Below are 13,804 nucleotides of genomic sequence, written 5' to 3'. Positions count from 1 at the left end.
AAGGCTGTGTGACTTACTCACTCACTGCCATCAAGTCAGTTCCGACTCATAGCGAACCCCATTGGGTTTCCAAGGCTGTAAATCTTGATGGAAGCAGGCTGCCTCATCTTTCCTCCGAGGAGCAGCTAGTGGGTTCGAACCACTGACCTTTTGTTTAGCAGCCAATTTCCTTAACCACTCTACCACCAGAGATCCTTCGTGTGGTGACAGTGCCTAACAAAACTCCTTGGAGTTTTTCCAACTTTCTTTCCACTTGCTCACTCCCAAGGCTCCATGCATGCCCACCTTTCAGACAAGGTCTCTTGGAGGAAGGCGAAAATCAGAACAGCATCAAATCCAAATTTTTGGATTAAGTGCTGTCCTGCCCTCCCCCACCCCCTGCTGCTTGGTCACTTGGGCCCCACTCCAGTAAGAGAAAGAGAACAGTCATTTTTGGTTTGCCAGGCCCATACCTCCCCTGGGGCCCACGTCCCACTTTACTGTTGATGGCCAGAGACTGGGGAAATAGGAATTCCTGACCAATCATCAGCAACTTGAAGCTACCCAACAATTTGTTCTTATCAATCCTTAGTTGGTCTCTAACCAAGCAAACATCTTGCTAAGGCTGAGCAGACCTTACAGGGAATGGGTGTGTATATGTGATGTTTGTCTGGCAGAAAGCCATCTGAGAAGATATTTAGTGCAGGCAGATAAGAGAGGGTGGTCCCCCTCTTACAGCAGATTCTTTGATTTTAGGTGAGAGGACGTGAAAGGGTAAATCCCTCTGCCCCGCAGTCTTATCTTCTGCCCTGACGGCCCTGCAAGCCAGCCAAAGGGTTAACCATAAGCGGATGCCTGTATGGCTGCCTTACTGATGCCACGGAGGTAACTGATCAATAACCTGTTTTTTTTTTTTGCCCCTACCCCTCTCCTTTTCCTCCACCTTCCTGCCTCCCTTGCTGCCTGAAATTGGACAAGCCTTTTAATTCTATGGGTGATCCATTTGTATCTTTCCCCTCAGCCTCCTTTGTGGACTGTGCTGTTCTTACCTGCGTGCTTCGTGCAGTTATGGGCTTGCAAGCAGGAACTGCCTTAGCTCCTAGCCTTCCCATGCAGCTGGAGGGATGGCGAGACATCTTGGCTACGACTCATGGGGTGGGACAAGGGACTGTGCATGAGCTTGTATTAAACCATTTAGGGACCTCTATAAGTTTACTGGGACAGGGGTTATAAAGAGATCAAAGATGAGGGCAAGCCTAGTTTAAAAAAATGTAACCTTGACCTTTGACTATTGCTGCGTCTCCTATTATTTCAGATCTAATTAACAAGTTTATAACTCACATCTCAGCTATACAAGATGAAAAATATAAAACATTTTGTCCCAAACCATATTTTGTTAAAAAATGTTGGCAGACTATACGAGGGAATCAGAGTTGTCTTGGTAACACACCCTTTATACTGGCCCCTACTAAACCTTGTTAAATAGCTTGCATGGATTTACAGTTTTTTAAGAGTCCTCTTAATTGCTATTTGGGGGCAGTGACCTGACTGTTTTATGACTGGTGATCCTGAAGCACTGAGTAATGAATTAACTTGCTGAAAGTTGGGTTCTGGCCTGTGGTGCAGCCTGAACAGGACCTTGACTTGAGTTCCCAGAATGTGGTGATTTGAGGGCCCTCAATCAGTAGCTTGCAGAGCCAGGTGTTGGAGCACCCTGTGATTTGTAAGAGCGTGTGGACACATAAGATGTTCACTTGCTCAGGAAAGAGTTCAGCTGGAGCCAATGTTTTGAAATGCATGAAATAGATGGCTGCCTGGCTTCGATGAGAGGCAGTGGCACAAAAGTGCAGGGCCAGTTTTCTGCAGGAGAGGGGATATTGCTGGGAACGTGGTGTTCTAACCCAAAAAGTCTCTTCGGAGATGGGCAATGGGATACAAATGTCCTTCCCCAATAAATGTAATAGCACCCCAAGGGACATTGGTTGGATAAGATTTCTATGGATAAAGATAATGACCAGGGTCGGGAATGAAAACTCATTTGAAGTAAATGGAAGGGATTGAATTGGATGACTTCTGAGGTCCCTGCCCTCTTTCTAGGATTTGTAAAAAAGAGGAAAGAAAAGCCAGGCTGGAAAGGCTTCCTTTCAATATGGAGAAAGTCATCTCTTCCGACTATTTCCCTGGCAAATTGTTGTCAATGTGCATGTGGAAGTCCTCTTTTAGAAGTCACTCTTAAGTTTTGATCTGATTATTCCAAACCCCTCCCACTCACCTTTGCCTTCCACATTAGGTGCTCCCATGTTTAAAGGTCAGGCTTCCATAAACTTTTTCTGTCAAGGGCCAGAGAGTAAATATTTTTGGCTTTGAGGGCCATGCTCATCTTTGTTGCAACTGCTCAACTCTGACCTGACCTGGTAGCAGGAAAGCAGCCTTAGGCAACATGTAAACAAATGAGTGTGGCCAGTGTTCCATAAAACTTTATTTATATAAATAGGCATCCAGCTGGATTTGGTCTAAAGGTTCTAGTTTGTTGACCCCTGGTTAAAGGTAGGATGTACCTGTGTAGGGCAAACAGCAATTTGTTTTTGGGTTTGGTTAAAGGTCACCAGTTGCTGTCAATTCTTACTCATGGTGACCCTGTGTGTGTCAGAGTAGAACTGTGCTTAGTCGGGTTTTCAGTGGTGATTGTTTGGAAGTAGACCAGCAAGTCTTTCTTCTGAGGCACCTCTGAGTTGACTCGACCACCAACGTTTTGGTTTGCAGCCAAGCACATTAATTGTTTGCACCACTCAGAAACTCCAGGTTAAAGGTAAATGAGAGCTAATGTTGAGGGTCAGAGAGAGACATTACCATAATCTTTTATTGGATCCTCCACAACAGAAAACTAGTTAAGTGCCTGGTATCCTGATTATAAGTGTCATTATATGGGTACTTAGAAAAAGTTAAAAACTGAGAAATTTAAACATGCATATTAAAATTTGAGACATGTTTACTGAGGTACCAAACTCACTGCCATCGAGTCGATTCCTACTCATAGCGACCCCCTTTGGGTTTCCGAGGTGGCAAATCTTTACGAAAGTAGATTGTCCAATCTTCCTTTTGTGGAGTGGCTGCTGGGTTTGAACTGCCAGCCTTCTGGTTAGCGGTCAAATGCCTTATGCACTACACCACCAGAGCTCCTTTACTGAGCTGTTGTTGTTGTTATGTGCTGTGGAGCCGGCCTCGACTCCTAGCGACCCCTCTTTGGGTTTCCGAGGCAGTATCACTACGGAAGTAGATTGCCCCTTCTTCCTTCCAAGGAGTGGCTGGTGGGTTTGAACCGCCAGCCTTCTGGTTAGCAGTCAAATGCCTTAGGCACTATGCTACCAGAGTTCCCTTACTGAGATAATCAACCCAAAATATTAATAGGAATAGGAGATCTTAGCTAAACAAATGTAAGAACTGTGGAAAGATGCACCAGTTCTTAATTCCTGACTGTATTAGTTGCTCTTTCCTTTACATGCAGTCCTCAATCCTTGCTAGTCTGTATCCTTCAGGGATTTGAACTGGTCGGTTCCCATTTGACCCTCTGATAAGAATTTGCCTTTCTACTCCAGATATACTGAACCAGAATCTACATTTTAAAAAGATCCCCAGGTGAATCTTATGTATCTGGGGATCTTTAAGAATCACCTGAGGATCTTATTAAAAATGTAGATTCTGATTTAGTGTATCTGGGGTAGAAATGCAAATTCCCAGCAGAGACTCAAACCAGAATGAATCAATTCAAAGCCCTGGTGACTATTCACTCATATGAACAGGTTTGGTGGATTAGAGGGGAGACTCTGATGCACAATTGACTTGCCTTGAAGCTCCGTGCTTGTTTGTGCTCTTAGACTCCATGACATGCACCTTGGCATTATGCAAGCATCCCTTACTCTGTGCGGGTACCGCTCTGGGGCTTTGCCATTAGGAGCTGCTGCTGATGCTACTGCTACTTTGCCCTCCTAGTGGAAGGAGAAAAATATGGATTGTTATTTTGTCATCACTGTATTTCCTTTCCCAACAGAGAGTCCTAATTTAGAAATCCTTCCAAGCTAACGACCTTCATTGACTTACCATCAACTTGCTGTGTCAGCTTTAAAAAGCATTCAGTCTCTAGGGGTAGGGTACCTATTACTATTCTGGTAGTCAGGATAGTGAGTGAGTATATCCTTTGATCTTCTAGGTTTTTCTCCTCTTGTTGGTGAAATCTTCAGGGGTTCCCTGGGGAGGGCAGACTCAAGAGGGAGGGTGCAGGGGGTGGGAGGGGTGGAGGGTGGCAGTGCTGAACAGTGCTGGCTCCTGCTGCTGCAGCTCCAGGAGTTCTTTATAGAGCTGACGGCTATTGTCATGACAGTCCCCCTTCCTTCTGCCCTGTGTTTGGTTGCAGGAACAAAGGGATGAGGACTCGACTGGGATGCCTATCTCACAAATCAGATTCATGTAGTGATTTCACAGCTATTCTTCCCGACAAACCTAACCGCGCTCTCAAGTGAGTTCCGAGCCACACGGCATCCCTGGGTGCCCACGCCGGGGCTGTATAAACCCTTTCATCTCCTGTGAGCTGCTGAACAGGGAAGCCAAGGGATGACAATAAACTCCTACCTCTTGGCAGCTCATTTTTTTTATCCCTGAACTTGTGAGCAAAAGGAATGCTTCTTTCACTTGTCAAATCTTCTAACTTTAATTTAATCTTTTCCTTTTACCAGTCTCAGAATGAGAAGCCTCCTTTCCCTCTCAAGAAAACTATTGTCAGCCTTCTCTTGTAAAGCTGCCAGTGGTGAAGGATACTTCTGGGTTCTACTTAGATGTCAATATGAGCTCTCAATTTGGAAACAAACACTCAAACCTGCTCTAAAAATATGCTCAGGTTCAGATCATTGGGATTCAGCGCCTATTCTGTGCAAGCACGATACTAAATGATGTCACAGAAGTCACCTCATCTCACCCTCATGCAGCTCTGTAAAGGGCATTATTATCCCCCATCTCAGAGGTGAAGGAATGAAAGTGACAGTAAGATACCAGAGCTGAACATGACTTTTCTGACCCTAAGACCAGTCTCTTTCCATTGTTGTTGTGACATTTTTAAATGATGCCCTTAGCTTGTTCTTTGGACTGAAAGTCATTACACTAAATTCACTGACTTCTAATCTGAGGTTTTTCCATTAGTTTTGTTTTGTAAGAATGTTCAAATTTAAAGTGACAGGATTGTAGGAATTAACTCCCTCCTCCCCTCAATACATGTTCCATATTGTTCTCCTATGCAAATCTTGAAATGGCGGAGGGAGAGGAGGTTAATTCAGAAATATTCAAGAGAGGTATTTCTTCTTCCTAGGAGACTATCCACAGAAGAAGCTACGAGGTGGGCAGATTCTTTTGATGTGCTTCTCTCCCATAAGTGTAAGTAGATTTCAGGTCATATCATGTCTAAGCAAACCATCCACTTAGTAAAATGTTTACCAAGTACCTACCATGATCCAGATACTGTGCTGAGTTCCCAGACAGCTCTGGTCCCTGCCCTCACAGAGCCTCCAGCCTACATGGATATAGAGATAAGAAAATGGAATTTTTTCATTTGTTTGTTTGGTTTAAGCAGGAAGGAAATTTATTCTCTCACATAACAGAAAATTGAGAGGTGGGGCTGCTTACTTAATAACTAACTCATGCTCTAATGAAGTCCCCAGATTCCAACCTTTTCTCTCCTATTTTCCATCTCTTTGTGCATTACACTTCCTAGGAGATTTTCTTGACTTTAAAATTCTTGTGTGTGTAGGTGTGTGTATGTGTGTGGGTGTGAATTGTTCAATGGAAAACCAATTTGCTCTGTAAACTTTCACCCAAAGCACAATAAAAACTTATAATAATTTTTTAAAAACAAAGCAGAATTTAAATGCAGTGAGATGAGAACATTCTTCTCTGCTCTCTGGGTTCGAAGTATGGTCTCACGAAGCCTTCACATTGTCAGCAGTTTTAGCAAAATTGAATTTAGCTTAGGACTTTGGCATGATGGCCTCCATGGGAGTGAGAGAGTCTAGGTTCCAACTCAGATGTTGCTTATAAATCTAAGTGACCTCTCCCCCAAGTTCTGGACAGCTTTGTGTTACTCATCAGTCCGATGAATATTCAGTGTATCTTACTGTTCATAGTGCTTGAATTGGCAGAGTAAGGAAAGACTGGGATTTTTTTTTTTTTGTGTGTGTGTGTGTGTGTGTGTATGTGGTAAAATATACCAAAAATCCAAACCAAACTCACTGTCATTGAGTCAATTTTGATTCATAGTGACCCCTTTTGGGTTTCCAAGGCAATACATCTTTACAGAGGTCCAAAACCAAAGAACCAAACTGACTTCCATCGAGTAGATCCCAACTCATAGTAACCCTTCCTTGGGTTTCCGGGGCGATATCGCTGCAGAAGTAGATTGCTCAATCTTCCTTCCAAGGAGCAGCTGGTGGGTTTGAACCACCAGCCTTCTGGTTAGCAGTCAAATGCCTTCGGCACTATGCCACCAGATTGCCCATAAAAGTTACCATTTTAACAGTTTTCAAGTGACCAGTCCAGAGGTGTTAATCACATTTACAGTGTTGTGCAAGGAGCATCATTATTTGTTTCCAAAACTTTTTCATCATCTCCAATAGAAACTCGGTACCCATTAACCAATAACTTTCGTTCTCCTCTTCCCACAGGCCCTGGTAACCTCTAACCTACCTTCTGTCTCTATGCAGTTGCCTTTTCTAGATATTTCATATAAATGAGATTATACTTTTTTTTTCTTTTTTTGGCTTATTTCACATAGCATAATGTTTTCAAGGTTTATTTGCGTTGTAGCATATATCAAAACTTAATTTCTCTTTATGGCTGAATATTCCATTGTCTATATGTTCCACTATTTGTCCTCTATTGATAGACATTTAGGCTGTTCCCACTTTTTGTCTCTTGTGGATAGTGCAGCAATGAACACTAATGTCCAATTATCTGTCCTGAGTCTCTGCTTTCAATTATTTTGTGTAGATATCCTAGGAGTAGAATTACTGGGTCATATGGTAGTGATTCCATGTTTAACTTTTTGAGGAACTACCAAACAAAGCTGGGTTTTGAATTTTCTTATTGCTTTTTATTTTAAGGGTTTACTACCCCATCTGCATTACAACCGTTCAGTGTCTAGGTGAGTGTAAATTTTACTAGAATGCAACTTTTGCTACCCCCTTCTCTGCCATTTTCCCCACAAAGACAAAAATAATTGTTGTGCATATTGTGGTGTGTTGAGTGTACTTTAATGGCAGCCAAACTTTTCAGCTCTTCTTTTTTTCTGAACATAAGTCCAAACTCTTTGGGCTTTGAAATCCTAGTGGCATAAAATATGTGTGGAGAGCAGGGGTGAGAAAGAGAGAAGGGTCTTCGGAAGTTAAAGGAAGATTTCAAATAGACATTCAGGGTCAGTGGCATCACTAGGGTTGGTACCACCCAGTGCAGTAACTCATGGTGTCAGCTCCCAACATGGACCTCCTCCCATACCAGACCTTCTGGCTAGCAGAGGCCTTAGGCACTGCAGCACCAGAGCTCCTTCACAGAGTCCTTAGTAATGTTTATCATCAATTTTAATCACAGAATAATATGTGATAAATGTAGTTATAAATTGCTTAAATGTAAATATTTCTTAGATTATAGGAATACTAACAACAAAATTGTTTTGTAAACTCCACATTGAATTATAACATTATTAATTACAACATTATTAGCACATGAGCAGAAGCGTTTTTTCTTTTTCTTTTCCTTTAATTACTACTACGTTCTCAAAAAAGTTATTGACATAAGTTCACAAATACTCATTACCACAATGTTGTGGCTAAAACACCAGAAATTCTGACAAAATCAGCTACTACAAAAACAGCAGCAGCAATGAAAACTACAGTGTATGCTGACAGCATGCAGACAAAACGACATAACTGGGTAATAATGACAGCTCTGACGAAAGCACTTTAGAAGTTTCAAAAAGTAAATTAGCATAGAGTTTTAGCCTTGTAGGTATATTGGTACATGTAAGCTGGCTTACAAAAATTATTTTTTTTGTTGTAACTGACTAAAGAGATCTTTTTATAAAACATAATAAATTTCTGCTGAAACACTGTACAAAAATTTTATAGACAGTCATTTTGGTGTTACTCTCTGACAGTGTTGTCTGGTATGGTCCTCACCCACCACAGCCTAGTGATGTCACTGTTCAGGGTTCTTCTTAAATTCTACGTTCACTATATTAGAAGTCTTAAGTAACTTGGGAGCAGAAGGACTGCTTTTAGTTCATTGTCCCCACTTAATTAGGATGCCCATTTTTATATAATTAAGAGCATCGAATGGAGTCAGACCTGTGTTCTAGATTTTGATCCAACTCTGCTGCTAGATAGCTGGGTGATCTTAATGGAGTCCCTCAGTCTTCAGAAGATACCTTTAGAAGTGATTTTGATTGTAACTTGATGAGCAGCTCCCTGTTTATACCTCTGATCCTAATAAGCTAATAAACACATACTTTTGAATTGATTTTGAAATGAAATGCAAAATCTAAGAATAAGCACATATTATAGCAAGTAATTTTGTGAGACAAATAGTCATTTTAGTTTTCTATGGATTACACTTAGGAAGGAAAATAAAGCCGCGTAGAAATAGCATATATGACATATGGTTATACCCCAAATAGCAAGCTCATGCCAAGATAATACATTATGATAATATTTGGTATTTGACAGTAATGCTGTGTTTTTTTTTTTTAGACTATTCTGACTTCTTTTTTCTGAATTCTCATAAGGCTAAACAAGTGTCACTACCAATTTACACCTTCTTTCCTGCTGGATTTGATTCAAGGTCATCTTGAAGTTTGGGTTTCTATTTCAGCCTTATGACTGACTCAGTTCAAGTCCCTGAGGCTGTTTCTTCTTTTTAAAAAAGAAATAGAAATACCTGCTTGCTACCTGTCACCTGGGTATGAGAAACTTAATAAGAGGATGCCTTTAGATGATTTGGGGTTCTCTCCTCAAAGGTGCTTTTTAATGGTACGGTGGTATTTTTTAAATGATACTTTTATTTGCCAAATGCAAAATTGATGTGCTTTGAGAACAAGGTGGCAAATTTCTCTGCCAACTATTAATATTAAGCCATTATGGGATAGAGTTTATGGTGATGAAATTAATGATTGGAAGCTTCGAGTATATTTAGATTGCTACAGTGGCAAGACTTGGAGACTTAAGAGGTTCTGTTTCATTTGTTGGATTCAGTGACTTTCAGATCTGAAGACTGTAGGTTCTGCATCTGTTAAGGATACTTTCGGTTTCCAGGAATGCAGTTAACGCTCCTCTGAGATGGAGATTCTGCTAAGGGGTTACAGTCTGACACCAGAATACTTCTTTGTAAAATGGCTACAGAAATAGGCTTTTTGAACTTTGAAGTTCTGTGATCATTCGTGGAGTCTGATGTTTTTATTTCTGTTTAGTAAGAAGATAAAGAGACAACGGCATGAATGTCTCTGAGAGCAAAGGGTCTTTATTCAGGTGTCACTGGCTGAATTCAAGATTTTAGAATTTGAAGACTTGCTCCCCTTGGAAAGCCATGGAGGTGTCTGAGCCCAGGATGCTGTGAACAGTGTTGACACCTTTCTAAAGGTCTAATTAATTTGGCTTAATGTTGTGACTCAATTAGGGCTGATTAAGCTTTTCCAACAAGACTGCATGTGTGCTAGTCCCTTAGGAGGGACACCAATGGTCATAAGTGTTCAGGGCTTCCAATTAAAAGAACAAAATATCCTAAAAATAGAACTACTGAGTGACTGGGCTCTAGAGGAAAGTGTTTTAGTCTATAACCCACCCTCTGGTCATTCTCCTCACCTAGGCAGCTGTCCTTTCTATGTTTTCTAGTTTCAGAAAATTCAGTTAATTATATATTTCCCTTTTTTAATCTCTAAAGCATCGATGCCATCCCTACTGGGTGTTTTGGGAACTCATAAATTTTTTGAAAATCTACTGAGTGTTCATTATGGACAAGTCTATGCTAAGTAGTTAGGGAACACAAAAATGAACAGGGCAGTTTCTGGAGGAGAACATAGCCTTCCAAGAAGACAGATATGCATGCAGATAACCCAAGAAACAATGTGGTATGCTGACTGCAGAGCTAGGTGAGCTCAAGATTTCAAATAGAATTCTGACATTCAGTGCGCCTCTTAAATTCCATCTGGTCACTGTTAGAAGTCCTGACTGATCTGAGAGCAGAAGGACTCTTTCAGTTTAAAGTATTGTTTCCATTTATTCGGGGGAACATGCTTTTGTATAATCAAGAGCATTGATGGGAGTCAGACTTGTGTTCTGGATTTTGACCCAGCTCTGCTACTAGATAGCTGCGTGGCCTTGATGGCATCCCTTGGTCTCTTAGAAAATTAGTTTCTTCATGAAAACAATGAAGGGTTTGGAATAGGTGATGTCAGAGGTTGGATCCAGTTCTACCTCCTTGTTCTAGGGTACTATCTGTAGCAAATACCTCAGCTGGGCAATAGCCAATCACCTATGGAGGGGATTTGACTCAGGGACACCTGCCTGCAGGGTTATGTAAAACTGCTCCAAAGCTGAAATGGCTCCAGTATCCAGAAGAGCTGAAGCCTCTGTGTTATAAGCCTTCTCTCCTCTTTGTCAGGGTCCCACTGTGCAGAGTACCTAGAAAGCAACTTAGTTATTGTTTAACTTTAGAATAATAATAAAAAACCCAGAGTACAAATGTTTGTAGTAATTTTTTTTTTCTAATCACATTTGTTTACAAATGTAGCACAAAGCTGAAAAAGCACCGCTCTCAGAGGTCTGGGAGATAACCACTTTCTGCGTTTTTTTTTTTTTTTTTAACTTATAAATGAAAACAAAGAAAAGAAATTACTGATAGCTTCACTAGATGGGGAGGATTTCTAATGTGTGGTAATTTGGCATCTTTTTTTATTTCCCCTGTTCACTCCAGGGGCAATTAGACTTGGTATCTGAGCTGTGCTTGTCCTGTGCCCTGAGGGGGTGTATGTGTATGTGTGTATCAACACCCAGAAGCCTTCTGCCTCTGCATCTCCTAGCCTGGAGAGGGAAGGCGCCCAGAACGTGGGAGATCTTTTCTGACAGGATGCCGGAGGGCAGGCACAAAATTTTTCATCCTCTACTTGTGTTCTTTGTAAGGTTCAGACATATGGCTTTCTATTTGTCCAGCTTTTAAAGGGACATTCAGTGCTTAACGTTGAATTAACTCTCCCCTCTTTCTTTTTCTTCCCTCCCTGCTTCTTTCCTTTCTTTATTGGACATAAAAGCTGAATGCGTAGAGATTCATCCCAGTGTGAAGGTGAAGGTGTAGACAGGGTTCCTTCACTCTTTCTCTTACTTCTCACAGCCTGATTCCATACCTGAATGACAGAACACCTTACCCTGGACATCTATTTGGCCAGTGTGCTAATTTTATTGCTTACATGAAACATAGAAAGACTGTGCTAACCTGTTTTCACCAGCCCAGGAAATGTGGAATTGTTCCATTGAAAAGTTCTTTTGCAGAATCAGTATCCATCTCTGAGAAAAAGAGATCAATAGAGAAGCTTTTCTTTTTATTTTTTTAATTAGCCCCCTCTCTTACAAAGCTAAAGGAGCTTTGGTATGCAGTGGTTAAGGCATTTGGCTGCTAACCAGAAGGTTGGCAGTTCAAACCCACCAGCTGCTCTGTGGAAGGAAGATAGAGTGATCTACTTCCATAAAGATTTATAGCCTTAAAACCCTGTGGGTTGTTATGAGTCTGAATTGACTCAATGGCAGTAGTTTTGTTTTTTTGGTTCTTACAAAGCTAAACATAGACTTATCATATGATCCACCAATTACACTCCTAGGTGTTTACCCACATGAGTGAAAACTATTTCCACACAAAAACTTGCACACATGTGTTAATAGCAGTTTTATTCATAATTGCTCAAAATTGGCAGCAACCAAGATCTCCTTCGATAGGTAAATGGATAAACTGTGATACATCCATATAGTGGGATATTATTCAGTAGTAAAAAAGAAATGAGCTATCAAGTTAATGAAAAGAAATGAGCTATCAAATCATGAAAAGACACAGTGGAACCTCAATGCATATTGCTAACTGTAAGAACCAAAAACCAAACCAAGCACACTGCCATTGAATTGATTCTGACTCATAGCAACCCCCATTGTGTTTCCGAGGCTGTAAATCTTTACGGAAGTACATTGCCCCATCTTCCTTCTGCAGAGCAGCTGGTGGGTTTGAACATCTGATCTGGTTAGCAGCCAGATGCCTTATCCACTACACCAGAATCCAGGCTTAAAAGGCTCCATATTGTATGATTCCAACTATATGATGTTCTGGAAAAGGTGAAACTATGAAGACAATAAAAAGATCAGTGGTTGCCAGAGATATCAGGGAAAGGAGATAAATAGGTAGGCATGGGCCATTGTTAGGGTAATGAAACTATTCTGGATGATACATAATGGTGGACATATGAACTAATGCATATGCTAAAACCCATAGAACTGCACAACCCAAAGAGGGAATCCTGATATAGACTATGAACTTCAGTTAATAATAATCGATCAATATTTGTTCATCAATTAACAAATGTACCACACAAATGCAAGATGTTAATAATAGGAAAAACTGTGGACAGGAGGAAGAGGAACTATTTGGGAACTCACTATACTTTCTGCTCAATCTTTCTGCCTATTAACTAAAAACAAAAATTAGCCCCTTGTGAGATAACTGTTGAGATATATAAAAATTTAATGACTTGACCTGGTCACACAGCAACCCAGTGAAAACTCCAAACAAACTAATGAAATTCCCTAAATTATCAGCTAATGAAATTCCCTAAATTATCCATCTAAATAGTTTTAACTCTAGAATATATCATTTAATTATCAGACTTCCATTTGCTGCACAGCCCTCCCTATACCCCTCTCCAAGCCAGGAGGTTCTAGAACTGTGCTACTCAAAGTGTTATCAAGAAAGACAGCACCAGCATCTTCTGGAAGCTTGTGAGAAATACAGCATCATTGGTTCTACCCCGGACCTGCTGAATCATAATCTGCATTTAACAGGCCCCCAAATGACTTAACTGCACATTAATAGAGCCTTAACTCTCAAAAGTGTGGTCCCTGTCATCTTCTGGAAGCTTGTGAGAAATGCAAATTCTTGGTCTTGTCTTAGACCGACTGATCAGAATCTCTGGGTGTGGGGCCTAGGAATCTGTTTTCACAAGCCCTCAGCCATGCTCATGCACAGTATAGTTTGAGACGTGCTGCTTTAAAACACAAGTTAGTCAATTCCTGAATCTGGAGCATCCTAGTGGGGCAAGTAGCCTGGGCCCTCCCAGAAACACACTAAAGACTGTATTGCAGCTTTCCAGAATTTGCAGGCAGCATGCCCTTTTAATGGTACATCATCTGTGTATTGCAGATTCCACACATGCAACAGGTATAGTGGAGGGTGTCCATGGTTGTCAATGCCAAAAATAAATTCGTCAGATGTGCTTTCTGGATAAGGGTGAGGAAGAGATATGTGAAGTAGAGATGAATGGAAAAGAATTTTTTTTTTCTCTTCTTGCCATTATCTCTATATTGCAGTTTTTACTGGCACCCAGGAATTTGGATGCATTTAGCCTGTATAGAGTGTGTGGACTGTAGTAGGTGGCTATTAAAAGGTTGTTGAATAGGTTCAAATGAAAACAACTGGACAGGTTTCCAAAACCCATTCTGTTCCTTCACATGCTGTAGGCAAACTCCTTACCTGTATAAACCTC

At 41.0% G+C, this 13,804-nt stretch overlaps 1 protein-coding gene across 1 annotated transcript in view; it reads left to right on the top strand.

Moving 5' to 3' along the window:
- The first annotated feature begins 838 nt into the window (after nucleotides 1-838).
- Nucleotides 839-13,804, top strand: part of RGS8 (regulator of G protein signaling 8) — a 28,835-nt gene continuing 15,869 nt past the window's right edge. Inside the window, exons 1-3 of the mRNA XM_007937657.2 lie at nucleotides 839-864; nucleotides 4,391-4,492; nucleotides 5,336-5,400. Coding sequence (XP_007935848.1) covers nucleotides 839-864; nucleotides 4,391-4,492; nucleotides 5,336-5,400 — 193 coding nt within the window. The remainder of the gene's footprint in view (nucleotides 865-4,390; nucleotides 4,493-5,335; nucleotides 5,401-13,804) is intronic.

The sequence above is a fragment of the Orycteropus afer genome, unplaced genomic scaffold (assembly GCF_000298275.1).
Source record: "Orycteropus afer afer isolate SDZICR_OR568_19922 unplaced genomic scaffold, OryAfe1.0 scaffold00043, whole genome shotgun sequence".
Lineage (NCBI taxonomy): Eukaryota > Metazoa > Chordata > Mammalia > Tubulidentata > Orycteropodidae > Orycteropus > Orycteropus afer.
This window is presented reverse-complemented; position numbering and strand designations above follow the sequence as displayed.